A 26,626-nucleotide genomic window follows, 5' to 3' on the forward strand; every position below is an offset into this window, starting at 1 on the left:
TGGCAGCTAGTGGTTAACTCCCCCTGAGTTGGTAACCAATTCTGCATGGATATATCTATACCTGGGTCGGAAGCCAACTCAGCGGTTTACTCCCCTAACGACTATACCGTCTGGGAGGCCATAAATAATTATTATTGTGCAAACAATTTGGTTGACGCTTGCGAAAACCGGCGGCTTAGCAGCTGCCTATGTAGTCTGCACTTCGACTGGCCTTTAATAAGCAGGTATATTGATATGCATAAATGGAAAAATATTCGAAAAAAGTCAAAATTTCTTATGGAATTTAAGTTATTTATTATATTACAGCATTTGAATATGACCCGGATGGATGGCATGATTGCTTGTTTACTTAGTTGATAATGGTAAAGCACAGAAAAGTTAACTGCATGAGAAGAAGGATATACCTTCACAGAGGACCCTTTTAAGAGAAACTGGCTCGTATTCATGGGAAGGAGAAAAAAAAAAAAAAAAAAAAAAAAAAAAAAAAAAAAAAAAAAACAAGGAAACGTCAGTGCAGAACCCTTTTGCCGGAATCTGAATTGGAAATAGTGCTCTTCAGCTTAACGCATCTTTCTCCAGCATTTTGAAGACTGTTTTATTCTCTCATAAATGAAAATATTTGATGGATAGTAAGTACATCTCGAATTGAAGTTACAGCACTGAGGATTAAATCTAGAGAAGGATGTGGCAATACGTTCCACGCGCCTTTATAATAGACATTATTATTTATGTTATCTGTGAAATCTAATCGAAATTTAAGAACCTAAAATCCCTTCTTTCCTATAAGCAAATAATAATAATTTCTTGTGCCTCGGACAAAGACATTTTCTGTTTGCTTATCATTCTTGCAGACACTACGTGCAACTGGCAAGGTTGAGCATCCGTTTCACTGTCCTTTAAAAGTAATTTTCACTTTTCAGTTCTTCAGAAGTAATTCATGTGAAGGTCCGCATATTCTAGGTCTCTTAAACCTTTATTATACATGTTCGAACATGAAACACAGGCAAGTTTTCTGAGAAATGCTTTCCTGCACAACTAATTTGAATGGCAGGTTTCTAGTCGTAGTGTTTTGCAAAGAAAGATCAAGTTACATCTCAATATATTTTTCAACTTCGCAGTATTTTACATAGGAAGAGATATTTCTTTAAATGTTCTCATAGATCAGCAAGAAGAATATCGTAGATCAACAGTTGTGTTTCACTTAGATCAACCGATAAGAAGGGAGAATCTCTGGTACAGCTTTATTATAAATATTCAATATCTAGGTCTAGAGCTTCAGACCTGTAAATCCATACAATCCTGTTTTTCTCTCAAAGCAAAGTAAATGATTCTTGAGGCTCTTGAAAGAGTTCTTTCCTTAGGGACTGAGTATATTTTAATCGGGCCCCGATCACGACACTTAACTATGTAAGATTCATGAAAACAAAGGATGCCTCAAAAAATGCGGTCGACGAGGATTTGAGAGAAATTGTTGTCTAGGATGATAGTAGTATTACTGTAGTGCAAGGAACACCAAACATCCTGCAGTTCGACTCTTTTTTCCCCTTTTCCTCTTTTTTTTTTTTTTTTTTTTTTTTTTTTTTTTTTTTTTAATTCCTAATCGTCTAACCTTTCTGATCTGAATGTACAACTAGATGAGGCCCATGAATTTTATCGTAACCAAGAGGTAAGGGTTGCACTTGTCTTTGTGTCTTTGTCTTTGGGCTTAGGCACTTTATAGATGGCAGTTCGAGTTTGCTCAGTTATAGCGGAGTTTAGGCAGAGGCTACAGATGCGAGGATCTCCTACGCTTTTCCCCTTCCACCAGTCTCTCGAAAGAGTTTTCGGCCTAACAATATTTTTAGTACTTCCATGCTGCAAAATTACTATACGCTTATAAACTTCCATGCCTTTCAATAATTCGAATCCAGGCCCAGGGCTATGGCCCAAAGCCGGCTTCTCTACCACCATACTGACGAAGCAGCTGGAGGCATATTTAAATGTCACGGTTTATGTATAATTAATTTCCAACTCTTAGTTCCCTCTAGAAGTGATTAATAATTTCTAGTTAGATGATGCATAAAAATAATAAAATATCATCTTTTAAATAATTGCTAAATAAATATCAGAATAAGAGAAATTTCATTTGGCTATTCAATGTATTAAAAAATATTTTTGCAGAATATCTGAGCTGCATTTCTCAAATTCAGAGGATATAAAATTTTATTAAGTGGGAAAGGGGGTGAAAGTGTAGATTATAGTTAAGAATGATTCTTTTCTCCATCACGAGAAAGAGACACTAGTTGTTAGAGATCTTTAGTCTAGCCATAACCGTGAATACTTAGAATTTTCATCACGGAATTGTTTCATCAAAAGAAAAATATTAAAAAAGCGTCGCATAAAATGAAGAAAAACATTCAAGTAAAGAGCATCCTCAACAAGAAATTTAGTGAAAATTCCATATAGCTTTCATTTCTTTCTGTCTTCAATCATGCCATGATTATAGTTCTTACGATACGGTTATAGTTACGTTAAAAACAAGGCCAAGCTAGTACATGAAACGAACTTTTATTTTGTCGTTCCTTTCTTCAGTGATTCTGTCTTGACACCGTCGGGGTCTGAAGTAGAAGGTGTGAGGAATGGGGAAGCAGGAATGAGAACTTCGAGACGTTAAATGCATGGATGGGCGTTTCCATCTTTTGCCTCATCCCCGTGATTTAAGATAATCGTGATTTATCTTGACCGAACATTCCTAGCCTGCGTCACACCCTAAGTGAATTAAAAGCGGAAATTGGATCCCAGTTTCTCATTTTACCTCTTGTTCGCGTTTGTTGTAAACGTGTTTGTTTTACTACTTCAATCATGACTTGTAGGTGCTTTTGATTCTCGTTTGGCAATATTAATAGAACCCTCTATAAAACGACCATTCAAGATTCCAAACAGTTTTTGTTTTATGTGAAGGTAGACGTATTAGAGTGATTTTGTGATATTAATATTGATATCTATTTGTGTTCTAAGAAATACCTGTGACTTTTAGATATAGTCTCCTCGAGAAGTTTTAATATACGAGGGCTATCCAGAAAGTAGATTACGTTTTGGAATAAAAAAATAAACAAAGTATAGGAAACAAATTTTATTATATACAGATGAAAGCCACACTCAAATACTACTTTTCTACATAGTCACCATACAAATTAAGGCATTTATCGTAGCGATGTACGAGCTTGGAAATTCCTTCGTCGAAAAATTCGGCCGCCTGCGCCTTCAACCACTTCGTTACCTCTTCTTGCAGCTGTGCGTCGTCATCAAAACGCTGCATAGCCAGCCACTTCTTCATTGCTGGGAATAGGTGGAAGTCGCTCGGTGCCAGGTCGGGACTGTACGGCGGATGAGGAAACAACTCCCACTTAAAAGATTCAAGAACTTTACGAGTGACATTTGCCGTGTGGGGCCGGGCGTTGTCGTGAATCAACAAGATCTTAGAGCTCAACATTCCTCTGCGCTTGTTTTGAATTGCTCTTCTGAGTTTTTGGAGAGTTTGGCAATACCTTTGAGAGTTTATTGTAGTGCCTCTTTCCAGGAAGTCCACCAAAATTACACCTTTTCTGTCCCAAAAAACAGTCGCCATCATCTTCCTTGCCGACATTGTTTGCATGCATTTCTTGGGTTTTTGGGGAGAACTTGTGTGCCCCCACTGCATTGATTGCAATTTCGTTTCACAGTTCACGTGTTTCACCCATGTTTCGTCACCAGTAACGATGCGATCGAGTAAAGAGTCACCATCCTTATGGTAAGCGTCCAAAAGGTTCAACGCTGCAGCCATTCGCTGATTTTTGTGGTCCTCTGTCAAGATTTTTGGAATCCATCTTGCACAAAACTTGTGGTAACCAAGCTTTTCGCTGATGATTTCGTGCAACAAACTTCGCGAAATTTGTGGAAAACTCAAAGAAAGTTCCGTTATTGTGAAATTTCGATTTTCACGGACTTTAGCATCGACTTTTTCGAGAAGTTCGGCGGTCACTATGCTGGGTCTCCCACTTCGATCTTCGTCGTGAACATTGGTTCGGCCATTTTGAAATCTTATGACCCACTGACGCACTCCACCTTCAGTGATAATGTTGTCCCCATACACTTCACGAAGCTGCCGATAGATTTCTATCGGTTTACAGTTTTTTGCAGTCAGAAACCTTATTACTGAGCGCACCTCGCAGCTCGCGGGATTTTCAATTAACGCAGACATTTCAAACCGTCACAGTATCTGAACGGAGCACAGCACGAACCTCCCACTAGCACGGCTAGATGCAGACTGAGCTGCGCAACGCTCTGACCCCAAGATGGCCGCGCTAGCCCCGCCCCTAGCGGACACAGACGGAAACGTAATCTACTTCCTGGATGGCCCTCGTATACCTACATTTCCTCATCAGTGAAATATCATTGCTTTAGTCTTCTTATCTAAAAAAAAAGAAATTCAAAAACATACACGCCAAATAAAAATTAAACATTAACACTGGCTGCTTCAAAACTTAATTTCCATCCATTAACAATCCATTAATACTCATTCTACTTATATATTTAAAAAAAAAATCCTTGACTGAAGATCTATGTTTATCAAAGTAATAGTGCAAAGGAAAAATAAAATATTGGAAACCTTTCTTTTAAAGAGATGTTTCTTTTAAATGGATATTTATTTTAATTCGGTAAATTTAATTATGTACTAAGGTTTAGGCTGAGCATTTCTTCTTGCAAAAATTATCTAGTCTTGAGATCTAAAAACGAAATTTTAATGGACAAGCATGAGAAAACGATTAAGGAAAAGAATTAAGGACTTATGTTTTGGAACATAAAATATTGATGTTAGGATGGCTTGAGAAAGTTGAAAATTAATTTAATCTCATAAATATTAAAAACTGGAAAACTCCTAGCCAGAAAGGGAAGAACTCTTTGAAGTACTCTCATAGATGCTCATTTCCAGTATTTGGGCTATCGTGCCGATGATGAGTTATTTGCAAAAGAAGAAACACTATGGAATTTTCGCCCCTTGCAGTCATGGATTTGATGGAGTACGTACAATGATGAAACTCTTCCTGAAAATTAATTTTAAATCTTCTTCTGAAAAGTGCCCGCTTTATTTCTAAATTTCTCCCAATACCGAACAAAACTATGCTCTTCCAAAAGTATTTTCTGTGCATTCTCAAAGCAATTTTTTTTTTAATATTGTTATGAATCTTATGTAATGTAACATGAAAGTCCTCAAAAAAGCAAAGCTTCGCCGGAAAAATAAGATTACATGGGCAGGTCCAATTAATGTTGAGGTAAATGACTGGCGATATTTCGCCAAAAGTCGTCAAACTTGGCAACCATTTGGCAACATTTTGATCCGATTCCTATATAACTGTAAATATATATGAATATTCTGGTCTCGAAAACCAAATCGATGAAAGAGTTTCTGCTGACAGCTTGAAGAAACCCATAGTGACACCTGGAAAAAATTCTGCCGGCTTTAAATTCCTACCTATGTCTTCTTGACCCTCTCTAAATTTAAAACGATTACTTTTTTCTTATGAAAAATTATGTTATCTTATTAATTTCCACGCTTCTGTTTCAAATTAAAGTCTTCCTAAAATCGAAAAGTCATTCATTGTTTATTACATTCTCCAAACATCGTTCTGATCATCGACAATCTGTTAAATCTGAAGAGTCGCTGAGAGTTTAAATGCATGCATTATAGATTTTTGGCACTCCGAATTCTTCAACCATGGGTCTTATATAAATTCTATCTGTATCATGTTTATATTAGCTTCTTGTGATACTTTACTATCAAGAAATCGGAATATGCTACTGTGTGGGCGGCAACATTAACAGATTTTTATTGCTGGTAAAAGAATATCATAAAGGCAACAGACATTTTATGCAAGCTCAAAACATTGTCATTAAACTGCAGATACCGAAAATTGTAAGAAAGCAATATATTTCAAGTATTCAAAAAATCGAAAATTAAAGAATTTTTGAAAAGATCTCTAATAATTGTAAGAATCCTTATAAGTGTCGGCCATTAAAGATTGTAGGCGCCCCGAAAATCTCCATCAGCTTAGAAGCTTCCAGGGTCCTTGACCCTACTACATAAGTAAGATAGAACCCAATTTTATTATATTATTGTCCTCAACTTTATTTTAAACGCAAGCTCCAGATTTACAGATATGATTTTCTTTTAATTTGATCCCAGAGCAATTCATGAGAGCTTAAAAGCCGGCATATTGAAGCCCATCGTATAGATTTAACTACTTGACTAAGGATTCTTTGTAGCCAAGTCAGTGTTGTCTTGATGACCTATATCGCCTCTTCCGAGGATAAGATTTCCATGGAAAGGTGTAGATGATCACCCAGAATATTCTAGCAGCAGAAAACATTTAAGGTTATATCCTGACACATTAAAGTACCTAATGTATTCATTAAAATGGTACTATCGCCGAGTTCACGATTAATTTTGAACACTATTAACCTGGCAAGCTAGATTTATGTCTTCATGTCATTGAAAGGGCATAGCTGTGTGAAGCAATACGTAACAGTGTCATTTTTAAAAACATGTTAAGCTTTAATATGGTAAGTAGAATCCACTAACTTTGAAATTAAAAATGAATGAGAAAGAAGCAGTAAAGGGATTAAAGGTTAATAAAAGAAATATGCTTATATAAAATCTAACTGCTATTGTAAAAGCAACCCGAAGTATAATTTAATATTACTAATATTAATGTTAATATAGATATTAAACTGAATTAACTTTTTAAATCTAGTTAGCAAAGCTATCTGAATGTCATAGGCTGACATGGCATTTCTCATAGTCAACTTTCGGTCAAGATAAAGCCATAATTTTACTAAAGCCATAATTTTGTACCTTTATATTATCATTATGTTAATTTCCTAGAGCATTTAACGTTAGCAAACATCAATTGCACTTTTTTGATTCACTCTGAATTTAGACTCTATTTTGATTTGCTTTTTATTTATCAAAATTTTGTTCCTCTGTTATAGGTTTGGGTCGCAACTTTCGACTGATTTTGAGCGCTTTGTTGTGCAACAACGCTCTGCAAAAAATGATTATAACGCCTGGAGTGCAACTGTAATACATTTTCTTATAAAAGTTTTGAATGTCCAAAAGATTAATTGAATTTTTCGTATGTAAAAGTGTTTTAATTTTTCCAAGTGTGCTTATTTAGTCTGAATTTTATTTAAGTACTGTACGCGAAAATTTAGCTGGTTGTTAAGTGTTAAACACACAGAAACAAGCACGTAGTCATTAAATATTTAAAATACATCAATGATAACTGCATTTCGTCGAGCTTGTATAGTAGTGTTAAACTGTTCGATTATGACCGAATTAGTGAACATTCTGTCTCGTCCAATCACAGCTGTTAAACTTCAAGGTCCATTTCCGTAAACAACGTTTGACCCTTTGACTTTCAACTGTTCGCTTAGCGATAAATTTCATAAACAGTTTAGAAGTTCCAGCTGTGCATGTCGACCGTTTAAATTCGGTATCATCTTCCTGCGATGAAATACGGAAGCAAATTGGGTTTGACGATTAAATTAAAAACGGCAAGGAAATCCTTTTATTAGTATTGATCCCACCGCGATTTTGTTTGCGAAATGTTGCTGTGGGATCATATGGAGTTTAGCGATTATTATAACCCCCCCTCAAAAAAAAGTGAAATTCGCTAAAATATATTTGCATCTGTCTAAGAATATGCTACAGCTTCAAATTAGTTTTACTTAAAAAAAAAAAAAAAAAAAAAAAGGAAAAGAAAACTATGCCAACATATACGCATGAAAAATCAAATATTGCCATACAATTACTTCTTGTTGATAAACCGTTATAATTTGAAGATCATATATCAATAATATAATCTGAATCATAGATCTTATGCAGTGTCAGATGGCAACAACTCTCAGAGCTGCAATTTCTAATTTGCTGGATCATGCAGAATATTGCAGGTTTACTTTTACGTACCGTGATTGTTAACAATGAAAAGATACTTGAATATAGTCGTTTATTATAATCATCTACAAACAACGAATATACTTATATAAGAGTTTGTATTATAAACATCTACAAACAACGAATATACTTATATAAGAGTTTGTATTATAAACATCTACAAACGACGAATATATTTATATAAGCGTTTCTAACAAAATTATATTTCATTAACAGATTCAGTTATTGAAATGGCTAATTGCAGTGTTTTGCCACAGTATGTGGAATGAAAGTCAGTCCAGCCACTCATCTTGGAAAAGGACCAGCAGCTGGGGAGCGGTAAAGTCGCTTAACCCTGATAGTTCGTCCGAGGTTCTAATCTCTCTAAACGGGCTGGCTGCGTGGATATTTTTGTGATTTTCCTCATGTTTAACGTGTATACGAGCTAGTTCTTCTTAGAAAATCTTCCACGAAGGCATCTCTCCGTTTAGTGCTTTGCCATAATCAATAGGTATAAGAAACCACACTAATCATTTTACAGGAAAATCTCGAAAACAAAGCAGAAAATATTTATCTTGTTTGCCTTGGCTGTAACTCCTTATCTGTAAGAATTCGAGTCATAATATAATCATTATCTGAAAATATATATTCTATTCTACCATTACTTATGGTTCTGATTTTAAATCTGTATTACTTTTCGGGCATAAAAAAACTTGGCAGCACAAATTAAATCAAATCGAAATTACGTGGATGGATATTTCTAGTATATCGTAATACGTAATTAAACTCTATTCCCAAGCTGTGTGTACGGAAAGCACTCATAGATTACAAGTTTAATTTTTTTAAATAATGGTCTTAAATCTGTATTTCCAATTAAACTCAAAATGAGGTTCAGGTAACTTTTAAAAATAAGTTTTGAAACAAGTTAAACGGCTTTGTAAGTACCATCTGTTTTTTTTTTTTTTTTTTTTTTTTTTTTTTTTTTGTTGTTGTTGCTTATTTGAATATGCTAATGTGCATTAGGGCTATCTGCCCTAAGGGAAGAGATACCTAGTTTATTAAAAGTATGTTCTACATGAAAATGGTTCGTATTTACGTTATACATGGAGAAAACCACGAAAATGATTCTCTTAATAACGATGCCTATATGTTACTGTTATTTGTTAATAATTTTTGAAAATTTTCTCCTTTCATCGAAGTGAAAAGTATTCATATTTGCTCGGCGATATGTATTGAAATGCGATCCAACTCAACAACTCAGTCAGTATGTTCTCTTACAGTGCTGTGAATTTACAGGTAAAAGTATGTAATGCTTTAAAAATAACTTAAGAAACCATAATGAACATTATAGTACATAACTATCATAATGTTACATATATATATCCATAGTATATATATACCTAATATTCATCATTATATATGTAAGATAAAAATATGAAAGCAAACTTGTAATTTTAACTGTCTATAACCTCTTTTATTTTCATTAATTTGCGGACTTTCTATTTTAAAAATAGCGCTATAAGTCTAAACTGTGTCACTGAAATTAAACATGCGATCCTACGTAACGTATAATGCAGATACCTGCTCTTGTCCAATCAAATAATTGTAAACCAAAACTTTTTAACTCGAACTGAAACTTTTGACTCCCTCCCTTCTTCCTCTGAATTGATGCTTCACTTTCCGCTTCAATTTCTGTGCTACGTGAATGCTCGCTTCTATCGCCATAGTATCAAAATGTAAAATTTTCTGCGAACAGGCACGATTGGAGTGCCAAGTGAATTTTGGCCACAAATGTGAATTTAAATAAAAAAAAAGGAAATTAATCCAGCTCGAATTATTCCTCTTTAATATGGATCAAGTATCAACGCTAAGCAACATTGTTCGTAATTTTATAATATTATCATTCATATATATGTAAGATGTAACACCCAAATTCGAGAATCTTCCATGATTATATAACAACCTGAAATTAACCAATCATAGCTTAGAGTACTTTCTCTTAGATAGTATCTAAGAGTATCTAAGAGTACTTTCTCCTAGAGAGTATCTTTCTCTTAGTGAGTAATCATAGCTTAGAGTATAGAGTACTTTATTCTGCATGTACTTTGTTTAAATACCGCTCGGAAATAAGCTGCGTCACTCTTTTCCTAGCTTCCACATTGCTAGTAGCTCTTGGCTCTGCTTCCTCGTCTAAACTGCCTGTATCTTAATTTTAAGAATCAATGTACATTGAAATTTATCGTATTTTCGTTATGATTGAATCATAGAAATGTCTCGGATTTCATTATGATTGGATAAATATCTACGGAGATGATTTTGTATGTGTGGAAATAAAGACTGGAAATTCTTCAAGTGCATGCTTTATTATCTTCCTCTGTAAGCCTTCACTTTCAGCTACGACGACTGCAAGCTGATTCCTCTTCTATGTTCTCCTATGTAACGTTCATTCATTATCTATAGCTATATATATATAATGTTCAGTTAGATATACTATATATATAAGAATGCAGAGAAAGAGGTGATAGTCCCTATCTCATTCTGAGGAATTTTTGTAACCGAAAGTACGTTTATAGGAACAAAATTTAAGAAAATAAAGCCTGTTGCAAGCTTTTCGAACATCCCATACGCTCATTGCAAAAGGCATTAATATCCTCACTATATCCTGCTTTTGTTGGGGATCAGAATTTATTCGTAACAACCAATGTACTAAAGCGACAACAAAATGGCCTTCGTAAATACAAGAAAATATTGAGTGGTTTTTATTTACTGAGAGAAACCATTTCCTGGTTGGAAACGGAAATTATTTTATCTCTTTTAGTTGAAAGCGCGTCGCTCAGTCATTGCTACGGAAGCGAAGGCATCGAAGCGGATGTTGCAAATGTTGCTTTGCATGTCCTAAACAAAAGGCAACTATGTTTTATGTTTAGGTTTTGTGGCATTTAAAATGTTTGTAGTGATATTGCATTAAATGAGAAAAGTTGGATTCAGGTATGTACTATTTTATATATCCAGCTGCAAAATTGTTTATAGATGTTTTAGACCAGTCATGCGATAATATATGATGACCCAGTTTTAGCAGTGAAAATATCCTATTGTGAAAGCTATACAATAATTACTGGGGGTGTTTACACATTTTTAGAATGCTTTCGATAAAGAATTCTTTAAAAAAGCAAATGTCTTTAAATAAAAATTTTTGACAGTAGTTTTATTATCTGAAACCAGGAATATTGCCTACTACTTTGAAATTTATTCTTCCTTCAAAATACTGCACGTAAACAAGTTGTGAGTTGAAGGATATGTTTTTGCGCTTTCGAAGAGAAATATTCCTGTTCCCTATTTCAAAAGCGTTATGAAATTCTGATTATTAAAATATCTGAATGCAAATAAGTAATATTATTAATCGGAAAGGGAAAAACCCTCAATTGTACTTCTACATGGAAGGAAGACTGCAAACTAGCGCCCGAAAATGGTACGTACTGTTTCTAAAGTTAAATCATAAGAAGAGAAAGTCCACCGATGCGAAAATGAATTGCAAAGCTTTTAAATACATTTGTAGCAAGAATAAATAAAGTAATAAACTAAGATTTACAAGTAAAAAAAAAGCTAAAGAAAATTAATGTTCACCAGTTTTTGCTGAGTCATGCGGTTCAAGGCAGGGCAATTTGTAGAATCTTGTATGAAAACTGTTTAGCAGGAAATAAATAGAAACACATTGATGAAGCATGTGTTTGTATAAACGACTGCAACAAAAAGAAAAGTACTACTTATTATAGAAAACGAAGAGAAATAGTTTCGTCAATGAAAAGGAAGATTTGGTAAGGGATTTATGATTGCAAAATTCTCTTACAATGATAAATCAAAAATAAGAAGAGTGTAAAAGAATGTTAACGTCAATTAAACATACTATTAAGAGAACTTTTTATACCCGATATTTCTAGATAAAAACGATTTCTCTATCCCAATGACTTTCAGAGAGTGAAACTTCATCAAGACAAAGTAGCAAGTCATATTTCGAAAAGTATCTCTACATTCCTTGGAAAAATGAAGACTGATACAGGTATTGCATATATAACTTTCAGCGTATTCCTTCAAATCTTCTGACGTTTAATCTATTGACTATTGTGCTCTTGAAAAGAGCTCTAAGCGCAAACCCATAACGATTGCGGGACTCTGGAAAATAGTGAAAGAGGAATGGAAATCAATATCTCTGGAAATTTAAAGAAAAGCACTTCTATCATGGAAATCACAATGTAGAATTATAGACCAGGAGTAAGGCTCTCAGATAGAATATTTTGAAAGTACTGTTTACATTTTAAACTTTAAATAAAATCGGCGCCGAAATAGTTCTAAAAATGTGTAAACACCCTCTGTAATTTTATTTGAAATAATGTTTATCTCTTATCTCTTTTCTTTATTAAATAATGAAGAATCTGTATGTTTGTATGCGTGTTTGCTTGTTTGGCCTGCATTACGGAAAATAGCAGCACTTAAAGCCATCAGATTTTGAACTTACTTAATCATCCACTCGAACATGTGTACCTTGAAGCTCGAATTTTGAATTTGTTTTTTTATTTTATGTTTTGTACGAAACTGATGAAATTTTGGTTAACAAACCCAGTGATTTAAAAGCAATGCTCCGGCTTTCAGCAAAACAGAAGATATGCATGCTTCGAATTTAATAAGAAACTCATAGATTTATGAAAAATATATTGGCACTGGGAAAATTCGTGTTTGAAATTTAATCAACAAACTCAGCGATTTGAAAGAAATACCTTACCTCTACATGAAGTAAAATATTTAATATTTCGCCAACCAGCGTGTTCCAATTCGGAAAAACATAATTAGTTTTTCCTTTTAAATTCCTTGTACGAAGTAAAGGAGGTATTGTAATCACAAAAAATTCCAGGTATCATATTTCAACGAAAATATCCATTTTGATCACTATCGAATGCAATTTAACGGTGTTTTTGCGTGAAATCTGTACATATGGACAGAATAAAGCAGTGCTCCGCAACCTTTTCTCACCTGCGACGCACAAAAAATCTTTCTGGAATTTCGTGGCACACCAAAAGCTAATGTATATATGTATTGATTTATACACAAAATTTACAATAAATTTTTGTTTTTAATTTGAAAAATATACAATTATAAAACCATAACATATTTAAGACACAATAACACGCCGAATAAATACTAATTCAGAAGTCAAACAACAAAAATCAGCGTTATACCTACAAAATTTTCACAGGACTAGTTTCGATGGTTTTACCGAACCATCATCTTCAGCTGCAAAACCGCAAATGAACAAGATAGGAAATAATGATTAGATAAGATAAGAAAGCCTGAACAAGAATAAGCAAGTGGCGCCATCTGTTGGCGAACCCAGAACTAAAACATAATTTCTCTAAAAGCCGAAGGCAAATTTGGATTGGAATTAGGATCGTTAACTAGAACAGAAAGATTTTTATGAATGTGAAATGCCTCTAGAAAATCCAGTTCTCCAGTGGAAGATGTTTTTTGAATAATTTTGGCAGCAGAAAAATTGAAAGTGTGATTTTCGGACCAGCAATGTTGAGCAACAGAAGACTTCTGTGTTTCCTTTTTTCTAACATATGCCTCATGTTCTTTGACGCGAAATTTTAAGGCTCTCTTAGTTTGGCCAATGTAAATTAAACCACACTGGCAAGGAATCCTATAAATACCCCAGGAATTCATATCCGGAATGGGGTCCTTGAGTATAGAAGTTGGAATTTTATTGATGGGAGAATAAACAACCCGAAAGTTAAATTTCTGCAAAATATGTGCAACTTTATAACTAACTGATGGAAAGAAGGGAATGACAACAGAATTTTTATAATCTCCTAAAATAAGAGTGTGGCTTTTAGTGTGTTCAGATGAGAATTTTTTAACTGCTTGATTAATAATGTTGGGTGAAAAGCCCCTGTCAATAGCTATTGCTTTTAAATAATTTAGTTCTTCATCAAGGGCTAGTTTGGAGGAGCAAACTTGAAGAGCACGGAAAACATAGGAATAAAATGAAGCTAACTTTTGTTTAGTCGGATGACATGATTTAAAATGTGGTGGAAGGCAAACCGATGAAGGTTTACGGTAAACTGTAGTACTGAAGTTGGATGTGTTACTGAAGTTGGATGTCGGTAAAACCATCGAAACTAGTCCTGTGAAAATTTTGTAGGTATAACGCTGATTTTTGTTGTTTGACTTCTGAATTAGCATAACATATTTATTTATATGCAATCATAATAATTATCAATGTGATACCTGCGCTTGCTTCAATGAACACAAAAGTTTTATATTCGGCTCAATATCTGACAACGCAACACGAAGTTCTTGGTCAAGATCTTTTAAGCATGACCGCTTATCATTTTTAATTAATAATAGAGTTGAAAAACTTTGCTCACATAAATATGTCGTAGAAAATGGAAATAATGTTAAAATTGCTTTTTCGGAAATATGAGGATATTCTTTTTTAACGTAAATCCAGAAAACATCTAATGGAACTTCGGAGAAGTATAATTTTAAAGTCGTGTCACTTTTCAAATCTGTAAATTCCTCTCGAATTTTTAGAGGCAGCGCTTCCGTAGAATTTATTACATTGTTTGCAAAAGGATTTCGAATCCAGTCGTATTGTTCCGTATTAATGGAATAAAAATATTGATCAAATTTCAGCTGAAGCATACTTAAATGTTGTTGGGCCAGATCCAGATTGATTGTTTGTTTTCGGTTGTAATATAATTAGTCCTTCTGTACATTTCTAAACATCCTTTTTGCAACTCTTTCTCCCAAAGTTCGAGTTTTTTAATAAATCCTTGTAATTTATCGGAGCACGTTAAAATATTCTCATTTCGACCTTGCATTTTTTTATTAAGTGAAATATACAGTGAAATATATAAAAACATTTAAAATAGACATTATTAAGGAAAAAAAATTGTCATTGTGTATTAAATACATGATAAAAAATTGCAAAATGTCAAATACATGTATTTGATTGCGGCACACCTATATCCTACTCATGGCACACCAGTGTGCCGCGGCACACCGGTTGCGGAGCACTGGAATAAAGGACTCTTCCCCCCCCAAAAAAAAATTATAAAACTGATTTAAAATGAATTGAAAAGAGATTTTTTTCGTGGCGTCTGTACGTACGTACGTACGTATGTATGTATCTCACATAACTCAAAAACGAATAACCTCTCGGCCACACAAAAAGTATATAAATATATTATATACATATACCCACGCTGTTACTCGGCTGCGAGAGCTCAGTTTTTATTCTGATATGTTGCTAAATTGCGCATTTTTTGCTTTAAGTAATTGAATTATACTCTTCTTGTTTTCCGGTTAAGGTTTTTATGCCTTTAGTTAGTCCGCATGCGATAGTTGTAGAACTATCAAAAATTTAAATGTTTTTTAAGTGTGGCTAAGCCTAATTTTTCTTACCATAGCAGTCATATTTGTTTACATTTGAAGCTTAGCAGAATAGTGAATTAGTTTTTCTGCACCTTAAGTGTCTTTTTGCCAAGTGGGACCAAAAGGAAACTTTTAGTTTTGTGCACCGAAAAATCTTTTAGTTTTACTTTTGTTAAAAACTTTTAGTTTTGTGCCTTTTTGTCTGCTGACTAAATTGCTTGTTTTTTGCGCAGAAACTCTAATTTTAATTGTAAAATTTGTTTTTTTAATTGTTTTAACTGTATTTAATGTTTTATGGTTATCTATAAATTTTTAATGAAGCTATTTTGAGTTTCTATGGATTTTTGCCTTGCCGCGAAGTGAGAACTGAATTAACTGAATGAGAAATATATCTCTAATGAAATTCGAGGAAATACGTGTTTTGTATTAGCAACAAATATTATCTCCAATCTGTTTCGGACAGAGGAGTGCGGTATCGGCGAAGTATATTTAATTCAGTTCAATAAGTTTAAATGAATTTCATGGAAAATGAGTATAGTTTAATATTCCGTACAAGGAAGTCATAAAGTGTACACATCAGATTTTTTTTTATAATATATCTTTTAGGCGGCTGGTCTCACAAGCACTTAATTTATTATAAAAGTGAATGATTAGTTTTTCTAACAGCAGAGGGTAGTTTTCTATGAGGTCCAGTGTTCGTAATGTTCTATACTGGCCAGTATTTTTCTATTCAAAAATTAAATTTTTGTTGTTTGCCTGTATTATTAGAAATGTATGTAATTACGAAGACTTTTATCATGAAATAGCTTCAATCAGTAATTTTTAATCAATTATATAAGATAATTATCAAGGAAATATAGAGAAAACGTAAATTTAGGAGCTTTAATGACTTAAGTTCTAAGTCATTGCAAGATATGAGAATTTGCAAATTTGTTTCGTGAAAAAAATGCTACTTTCGTGACTTTGCATTTTAATTTAAACTCTTAAAATCTCTTAATAATATTTTATATAGATTATTCTTTGGTTTTTCTCATTATAATTAAGTGTATTCCATGAAATGTACGGTGACCAGTTAAACGTTCTACATATTTGTAGTGTATTAGGTATATTTAACCGTTCTATAATGGCCAGGAATAAGCTTAAACAACTAATGAAATACTGGGGAAAGAGTTTGCAAACTACTAATCTCCATAAGCTAAGAAATTCTCCTTCATGTAATCCCTTCCTAGGATGGTGTCACGCAAACTTTGTATTTAAGCTACAAAGTTTTACTTGAAATATAAAAAACGGTAGTAGTAATATAAAAAACGGTAGTACGAATAGTAGCAGTTGGTTTTAATGCATATTTTTATTTATTTATTTACATCATCTCAGCAGTATTCATGTGATTTGTAGGAACAGACTTGGTATTGTATTTTATGAAGTTATGTATTAAAATCTAGTAGTATAGCAAATTTTAACTTTGTTGTTGTAGTTAGTGTATGGATTGATGATACATTTACCCCTATTTTTCTCTGAATAGTGACTGCTAGTCTTAATGTAAATTCTCATTAGCTTGCATATTCTATCTGTTAATTCTTAATGTGGATTCTTATAAATATGCTGTATTACGCTTACTTTTTATGTTTTTGTTGTTCTCTTGTTCATGTAATTTCAAGGAAGAATGGTTACCAGAGCCCCAAGGAGGTCTACTTTTCACCATAGTTTTGAGGGAGAGCACCCGGGGGGCTCCAGGGGTCTCCCACTCCTCTTTCCTACCACCAAACCACCGGCTCACCATAAATTTAAAGTGCCCTCGTGCCGCAAAGACACTATACGTTTGTAACCCATGCCTTCTCCGCGATTTGAACCCGGGCCCTTTGGTAGTGCAGTAGGCTCCCTTAATCCATAATGTCAGGGCACCTAAAATATGTAATTAGACTCTATGTCATCAATAATCCCAAAATAAGATATTTTTGTAGCAACACTACTCTACTTGTAGTATTGTATTTTATGAGGTAAAGTATTATAAAATAGTTAATGTAGCAAATTTAAACTGTAATATTGTATTTAATGTATTTATTTATGTATTTAGCATATTGATTTATGTTTTAATGCGCTGATTGATTGCCGCTCGAACGGGGAAGTGGTTAGCGACTGTTACTGGTATCCCGAAAGGCCCGGGTTCAAATCCCGGAGAAGCCAGGGATGTAAATTGTATATCCCTTCATAGAAATTAACAGTGGTCTTTTTAGGTGCCTCCAGAGTATAATGACCACCGCTTAGGAGGGGCCAAAGTTTGAAATGCCTAGTGCCCGCCGTAAAAAAATAATAAATAAAAAAAGCACTCATCGGAACATTAATACCCCTGCTTTACTCTGAATAGTGAGTGTCAGTTGTAAACGTATATTATAATATATTCATTTTTAATGTATTTTATTTAATTATGTATTCTTATATGTATGCTGTGTTATATTTATTATGTAATGGCACCTAATATAAGTAATGGCACTCTATGGCATCCCTAATCTAGAGATCTGTTAACTTTTGTAGCAGCAGCACTTTATCTCTAAAACTGTAGTTTATAAAGTTATGTTTTATAATCTAGTAGCATAGCAAATTTAACTGTATCTTGTATTTAATGTTTTACTTTATGTAATGTTTCTTATGCAGTGCCATCTAATATATGTACTGTCTCTCCATATGATTACTTATAACTTATTACTCCATATGATACTTGATATAAAAATGAATTTCCCCTTTTAGAAGGCGACTTGGGATTAGCGGACTCAATTGCCAAATCCTGGTAGTGATGAATTATCGTTCACCACCTTTTACTTCGAGTGCTACTTGTAGAGTCATTAAGCTTTTTTGAAGCAGGTGTGGTGAAAAATGTGCAATGCCCTTGCTGGGACTCGAATCCTGGACCTCTCATTCAAATTAGGTCCAAAAATCAGTGTTTCAGTTTGTATTACGTTTCTGTAGAGCGCAGCAACGGCATGAGGGCCGAGCTGATCGCAGATATGCTTAGGAAGTCTTGAGATAAAAAATGGGGGTAGGGGATACCATCTCATGAAATAATGAAAGTATTTTATAATATTTCGATTTCATGTATGCTTATATTCTTTGAACAAAGTTTCGAAATTGGCTTATGAAGAACCCCCCGGATATAACGAACAAGCCTTTTGGTTCCATCCAAATTTCTATGACACTTGATGCTATTTTACGCTGCTACAGCAAACTTCCAAAGTTATGAAAATGCGGTATAAAGAACTATTTGGATATCTTTCGATTGATATTTTAGGATGTTAGGATCCACATTTTATCCGCCAGAAGAAAAAACCTTTACATTGCTTTTCTTTTACATTCAACCCCATTTTTCTTCGTGTTTTAAACAAAGACTGTGGGAAACAGGTGTGAGAAACCATATAGGTGTGAAAAATAATTTGGGAGAGCGAGGACACTATAAGCAAACGTTTAGGTCACCATATGGCGTATGTGGTGTATGTGACCATTAAATCAAAAGACTTAAGACGGTTCTTTGATTATATTCAAACTCTTTGACTGAGTTATCAGACAGAGCTATATTAAAAGCTGATATTTTCACGGAAATTTTCGCTATTCAGGGGAAATAGTGAATCGCATGAAGTTTGAGACATACAGTTGAATCGCCTTTTAGACAATAAAAATTGTGTATCCTTGTCTTTTTTCCCCGAGTATAAATGCTATTAAAGTTACGTCCTCCGAACTGGGGTGTGTCCACTTTTTGAAAGGCGTGAGATATTCTTTATAACAGCATTATAACTGTATATATCTTAGATAAAATTTAAAAGTAAATTCGTCAGTAGTTTTTGTTATTTGTTTACATACAAGTATAAAAACACCATTTTTATATTTCTGTGAGATAATCTAATTTTCTTATCGAATCTGATATAGCGAATCAAACTTCTGTCCCTTGAAATTCATTATAACGGGATTCGACTGTATTTAAGTTTGTACTTATTAACTATTTTTTTTACCATTTTCCATTTAAGTATTCATATTGTATTACAAAATGCATTCTCACTGCATCGAATCGTTATTCAGTTATGCGAAATGGCAATCGAACTAACATTAACACTATGATTACTTTCCTTTACTATTATTAAGATCTTAAACAAGTTTGGTAAAGATCCTCTTTTTTTATATTTTACATCATAAGGCATTATATTTTAATGCCCTCTTATAAAATGGAAAGCAAAATATTCGAAATTATGTAACACTGCAAAAGGTAACGGAATATGTCTGAGATTTTCCAGCTGCGTATTGCCCTTTATATATAAATCAACAATGATAGCTTTTCTTCTTTTTAATTACATTTGAAGTGTTTTGACTCTTCCCAAATGAAAAATGCGAGAACTACTTGTTTATTTATTATGTATTTCTTCGAAAGCACACATTAAATTCAATTTCGTCTTCTAGTTTTGAAGGACAGTTTCCTGGAAGCGGACTCGGAAGGAAGAGGTTACATTGACTGCCAGAACGTAGTTTCTGTAGTCAGGAAAGCTTTGGGAATCGCCCTCAATAATCAAGAAAGAGAGAAAATCTTGAAAAAGGCGGAGATTTTGGCCGGCAGAGGTAAGTCGTTAAGTGTTATTTACGTCTGGGCGTGTAACTAATGTGTTCGCGTGAGATATCTAACGCCATTTTGGTTGTAGAATCTGTAACGCTATTGGTTTCCGATGTTTATAATTTTTAGAAGTAACAAACAAATAAAAATAATTGACAACAAATTGTGTAGGAAAATTTAATGAAAATAAAAAATTCAATTTGTATCACCTTGATCATTTTAGAAATATATGTTTTCATATTCAAAGAGGAAATATCAATTGACAAGAACGTAAAATTATTAACGTCTTGTTGTTTATTTTTTCTCTATTCATATCAATCGTTTGGCTTCATACACGTTTCGTCACTTCTTTGTAGCATTTAATATTTGAATTAACCAGTTGTTTTATAATTTCAACCTCTACTATAACTTTTTCTTACTGTTTCCTCACCAGAAATGCAAATGAGTTAAAGAGTATTTAAGCGGAGGTTTTCGGATTGTAAGACAGAGCGTGTTTCTGCTTCTCGAGGCCACGGTACTAGGTTTCGTCAGCTCCAAATTCAGAACTTTGTTGAACGAAGAAACCCGAGCTTGTTGGAACAGTTGATTGAGCTTGCGGTGAAATTTGAAAATAGGAGGGTACCAATTATTATACGTACAGCGGTGTACGAGCAGAGAATCCAGCGAACTGTGGCGTAGATCTAAAGGGAAAGGAAGCCAGTGTTTGATGGCAGTAAATGTTTTGATAATAAGAAAATTTTACCTGAGAATGGCGACCGCCAAGGTAAATCACAAAGGACGAAACAGGAGGAAGACGGTAAAAATTTAACTAATAAGGAGTATTGAAATTCAAAGGGTACAGTCCCCCCCCCGAAATTAACAAAATCCCTCTCAGATTCTCTTATTTACTATACTAATAAAATTTGTGGCCCCTGACAATCATTCAAATTTAGTTAAATTAACGTACCAGCGGACACGTTATTGGATACAGGGGCGCAAAGTAGTTTCTTAGCAGAATTTTTTTTTCCGTAATAACTTTAAACGATTTAGAGATTTTGGTGCTAAAAGAACGAGAATTATTGCCGCCTGGGGCAAACAGTGTGCATGCATAGGGAAAGTCACATTACGCGTTCAAGTGAGAAATGAAAACTAGTAGGTAATTTTCTTTGTAATGAAAATTCTTCAGACGAAGAAATTTTAGTAATGGATTATTTAAAGGTGGCGGGGTGAAAATTAATTTTCAGGGAGCCACATTACAGCTGGATAAGAGTTGGAAGAAAGATAACCCCAGCCTCCGGCCTTTGGACTTGCGAATATTGAAGCGGGATGAAAAACTGAAACAGTTGGTAAGCGAATTTTCACATTCATTTGATGAAGCCTCAGAGTTCATGAAAGTGGTAAATCACAGCATCTACAAAGGAAATAGTCCTCCTGCGACCAAAGCCCTACAGGTATGACAAAATTAAAGAAGAAATAATTGAGAAGCACATTGAGAAATGTTAAAAAATAAAATTATAGTTCCCATAAGTAGCCCTTGCGCAAGCTCGGTAGTACCGTACCAAAAGAAAAATAATCTCCCACTGAACGGATTTCGAAGCATGGCGTTTTGCAACGAATTATAGAAAGTTAAATAGTGAAACAGAATACCCAATTTTTCCATTGCCAGTCATTGAGAAAATGATTCGAAAAATTAAATTCACAAAATACATGATGACCCTAGATTTCACTTTTGGATACTCTCAGATATGTGTAAAACCAGAGGATGTGTCTAATACCGCTTTTTTATTATTAAATCGGGCATTTATGGCGTCCTGAGATCACCGTTTGGCTAATGCGGAACACCCGTCACGTTTCAGAGAACGATGACCATTATATTAAAAATTGTTCACGGGAAAGTACACATATTTTTTATACGATGTTATTGTTAGAGAGATTACAGATTCGGGATTTACATGATGTGTTTTCGCTTCTGAAAGAAGCGGGTTTAAAAATAAATGCGGCCAAATGCAAATTTGCGTCCAAAAAGCTTCGTTACTTGGGCTAAGATATCTCAGACGGAAATTGAGCCGAAAGTTAAAATACTATAGCTATCAAAAATTAACCTCCACCAAACACAGCAAAAATATTCGCCTCATTTTTGGGCTTGTGTTCTTATTGTAGGACGTTTACCTTATATGGAATAAAATATGTTACATAAGACTTTTATCTTATACGAACTAAAATACGCTACATGGACAAAGATTTTGCCCATATAGCTGAACCGTTATTAAATTTAAAAGAAAGCCAGGTTTATCTGGTCGACTGGAGCAAACACAGTGTTCGAAAGACTGAAAACAGCTTTAATTCAAGCGCCAGTATTAAAGGTCCCTGATGCAAATGGAAAGTTAGAAGATGCATCGGATTTTGCGTAGGAACCGTGTTTCTGCAAGACGGTCAGTCAGTTGCGTATTTAGTAAAACACTTGATCTAGTTTATAGGAATTATACGGCTACAGAAAAGGAAACATCAGTAGTTCTTTTGAAGGTTCAGAAATTTCGAGTTTATTTTGAGAAATGACTCAAAAATATTTATGGAGATCATGCTGCTATGGTTCTTTGTACTCCCGGAAGAATTTATCTTCAAGACTCTCTTAAACTGCAGGCTAGGCTCTTAAACTGCAGGAATGTAAATAAGTAATTAAAAAAAATGTGGCAGCGGACGTTCTCTCTGGATAAAATTAGATGATGAGGGGCAAAAACTGAAATATGCAAAATTAACTTTCTTTTTAAAATTTTTTAAAAAGAAAATTAACTTTCTTTTTAAAATTTTTGTATTCTTGCGAAACAGTTATTAAAGAATTACAAACAGACCCGGAATTTAAAATATTTATTCATATTTAAAAGATCCTAATGAAGCTGAACACCAGGATATGACGGTTATTAAGAAACAGAGCAGCAAATTATGAGACCATTGAAAACCTTTTGTTTTCTCCGAAGTAACGACTAATAATTAATACTATTAGAATCTGTGCGTGTCTTCCTGTTTGTTTATAACATCATTTCCTCCAGAACGGTGAGGAATTGAGTTTCGAGAGAGGTATCCCCGGATTCTAAAAATTCGTCGGAAGCCATTCGACCATTATCATCTTCTTATGACTTTAACTTCTTACGATCAGCCAAGCTATTAATTAAAAACTCTGAAAACGGTAATTTTCGCACCCTGCAAGGTGCTTTTTTCACCGAATTCATTGCTGTTTGGCGCGCTGTTTCGAAGGGCGTACGATTTGGAATTTTAAAATTGCTGTCCGTCTTTTCTAAACAGGGTAAAATTTTTAATGGAACAGAGATTATAAATTTTGCTTACTACTAGCGGGTTTCAGCCCGCTAGTAGTGAATTAAGATGGGTTATCGCAGCGACTTTAAGACTTAAGTGTTTTGCAGGAATTGATGCGCCAATTTCAGGCCATCTAAGCATAAAAAGAGCAGTTCAGAAAGTTAGAGAAGCTATTTTCCACAGATACAAAAATTTATTATTCAGTACGTCAGATCTTGCAACATTTGTCAGTTAGTTAATGATCTTCGCGTATGAAACTTTTGCTATTTCGTGAGCTCGAAAATGCAGATACCATGAAATCAGGCTCGAAGTTTTTATTCACAGTTAGAGCCCATAAATATTACTTTTTTTTTACCCTCGCCTGGACAATTGACTCACTAGAAAATAAGTGCATTTCAGCGTACATAGTTCATCCGGCTGTGTTCCTCCACTGTTGAGAGACAGCCATGTTTTTCTGTACTTTTACAGTTGATATGTAAGCAGAACTGAGGTAAATAGAAAAATGCTGTTGTAATACATAGCTTAGAACTTTTCTAAATGGAATCTATTTTTTTCCTTTTGAAGAAGGATGCATATGTGTAATGGATGTTCTCTTGTGTAATTTTATTTAAGTTTTAATAATAGTTAAGATTTACATTGATTCTTCCTTTATACGTCGTTTTGTCATGTGCTTGTTCAGCCCAGAGACTTATGCAAATTTTATAAAAGCGGCGGATTGTTAAGTTGAAGAATCGTAAGCCGGCATGATTTGAAGTAGAGAACCGGCTGTTGTTGCTACCGTCACTGCTGCTTGTAGAAAGAAAAGCTGCTGAGCAGAATAGACGTGACATGACATTTGGCACGATTTTGAGTTTTGTTGTCCAACCTAGTTGTCGTTGTAACTTCCAGCTGTAGCCAACTGATGTATTATAAAAATTCCAAAGAGCTACTGTAGTAAAGGCGACTTGAATTTTGTGTTATACTATTTTAAGTTAAACTCATGAGGAAATAAAAGTTAACTTTTATAAATTTTTTTGGTACCTTGTGTTCATGGTCAAAGATAAGCAAAGGCGATAACTCGCCGACTCACAGAGGTAACCTCTAAGGAAGAGAAGTAGCAAAAGTGGTTAGTTAGGTAATGAGACACATTAAAACGGTATATTTGAAGTCCACCAATCAGTAATGACATTTTGACACTTTGCAGATGTATGTCTGGTCTTCATGAGTGTTAAACTGAAAAAACAAGTTGATGTGAGTGAGAGACTTTAGTTTGAGACTGTTGTTCGGCGAAAGAGGCCGAAAGTTCAGTGTGGTAATCTTATTAAACATATAGTTTTATAGGCATTAATGCAGATAATTATAAATTATGTATTTAGTAATGTTTCAGTGTCGTAAGGTTAGACATCAAAAGGTTTGTATGAATTGTGTACAAGAGACCATTTTTGCATAAGGAAGAAAGTGCACAGTACTTACTACTTCCAGGTACTTTTAGCATTTTACATCGAAACACCATGTGTACATTAAAAATACCTATCGCATATTACATGCAATACTCATTTTCCTATACTTATACTACAATGTGTTGTTCTACACGTTTTGCATACATTTGTCTAAATATTACATACCATATTATCTACGGACCTGACACTTGAAATATATGATATGCTAAACACGTATGTGACATGCCATAAATATCATACACTGTTATACTGTGTACTTTATACATTACTCTATATATATCATACACATTTTTACACTTGCTGTGATACAATATTACATTCACTTTAGATGCTATTGATACATGTATTGAGAATATGTAAAGTCTATTTTGAACAAATGGTGCAGAAATTTGCAATCAGATTTGTAGCATCATGTGATAAAAAGTATATTTTAATAAAGGCTGGTAGAAATCCGAAGGAGTTTTTAATAATCTTTCAAGTGGATACCATTACAGCTATACGGAATAATATACAAATAGCAATGAAATTTAAATTCGAAAACTGCTTGGACTGATAAACATGCGAAAAATTAACATGCCTTAAGAGGCCAAGACTCTTGTCTAGACGCGCTGTACCGTAATCGAAATGAGAACTACTCACCAACTCACTTTCCCATGGCTCAAATATCTTTTTTCATACCCAGTAAAAGTATTACATCGTAATTTATGCTCTACTATTTCAGTAGCTAAACGGAAGATTTATTTTGAACCCTGGCAGGAAACTGACTCCCGCCGACATAATAAGAATCTGCATTAATTACCAGCCATTTTTTTTTTTTCCGCTATGTTAGCTACTTTGGGTGAGAAGATATCTTTTACTTTCATGATGAAAATTATCGCAACGTTGACAGCAATCTGCGAAATTCTAGAGCGTAAAAGTGCTGTTAAGAAATATCTTTTTCCACGGCTCTTTTTTTTTTTTTTTTTTTTTTTTTTTTTTTTGTTACTTACACTACGGAATATGACCATTTTTATTTATTTATTTTCGAATGTTCTTATCTTTTAATTTTACAACATTTTTGTCGGATGTGGATACATTTGAGCTTTATGAAAATTATTCGCTTTGACAAATAAGGAGTCATTATAAATCATGACAACCCCAGTCAAAACATCAGAGAAAGGAAAAAGCAGGAAATGGTAATTAAAGATTTTCTGGCTTTTTATGTTTTTTAGTAATTCCCATCGCCTTTTCTCACCGTGTGTCAAAATGCCGTCGTCCCCATTTGAATAAATAAGTGCATCAGAAAAATTATGTAAAACTGAAAATGTTAATTTAGAATGTAAAGATATACTTAAGATTTATAATATTCAGTAAATATACAGTGAACCTGTAATGTTTTATTTTAATTAACAGACTATCTTATTATTTTGGCTTTTCTGTAATTCATACTTTTTTTCAACTTCCGCCAGAATGAAAATTAGTTTAAAGTATAAATATCAGTTTCGAAGTTTATTGAAAAGCGTTTGGACTGCTTACTTATTTATATGTTATTGCTTACTTATCTGTGTGTTTCTGCATTAGCTTGTTGGCAAAGATTTGCCTGCTGTGACTGTCCAAAGTTTAAAATAGTATTTTCTGATATTTTGAATTATATTTGATTTGCTTTAAATCTTTATTGAAAAGCTGTATTGTACTCCCAAAGGTCCTTTTAATTTTCTGTTTCTGTAATCATCAGATCGACGATCGTGATACTTCTTGTAGTAAGGAAGTCTGACAGGGCGAAAATTCATTCGACACGATTACTTTGATCTCTTACCGTCTTACCATTATGTTGATAAGCTCGTACTTTACATTTAATAGCGTAACCGTATAACCTGCGGATCTTCATTAAAGACAGTTACTTCTAAAATTGTCCAGTATATCCGAGAACATAAATAAACATCAGCACTG

The 26,626-nt window shown here is 33.9% G+C and overlaps 1 protein-coding gene across 5 annotated transcripts in view; it reads left to right on the forward strand.

Annotated features, from left to right (window-relative positions):
- The window catches only part of LOC118204184 (septin-9-like), a 188,121-nt gene that overhangs the window by 110,039 nt on the left and 51,456 nt on the right, over positions 1–26,626 (forward strand). For 4 of the 5 annotated variants that reach the window (XM_085823496.1, XM_085823497.1, XM_085823495.1 and 1 more), the window contains exon 3: positions 19,820–19,975. In XM_085823496.1, coding sequence (XP_085679622.1) covers positions 19,820–19,975 — 156 coding nt within the window. Of the gene's footprint in view, positions 1–10,787; positions 10,940–19,819; positions 19,976–26,626 lie in introns of those variants that run through there. The other variant, XM_035376515.2, reaches the window with a different exon arrangement.

This window comes from Stegodyphus dumicola, chromosome 9, assembly GCF_044657685.1.
Source record: "Stegodyphus dumicola isolate Sdum_Otavi_A_Nest chromosome 9, ASM4465768v1".
Classification (NCBI taxonomy): Eukaryota; Metazoa; Arthropoda; class Arachnida; order Araneae; family Eresidae; genus Stegodyphus; species Stegodyphus dumicola.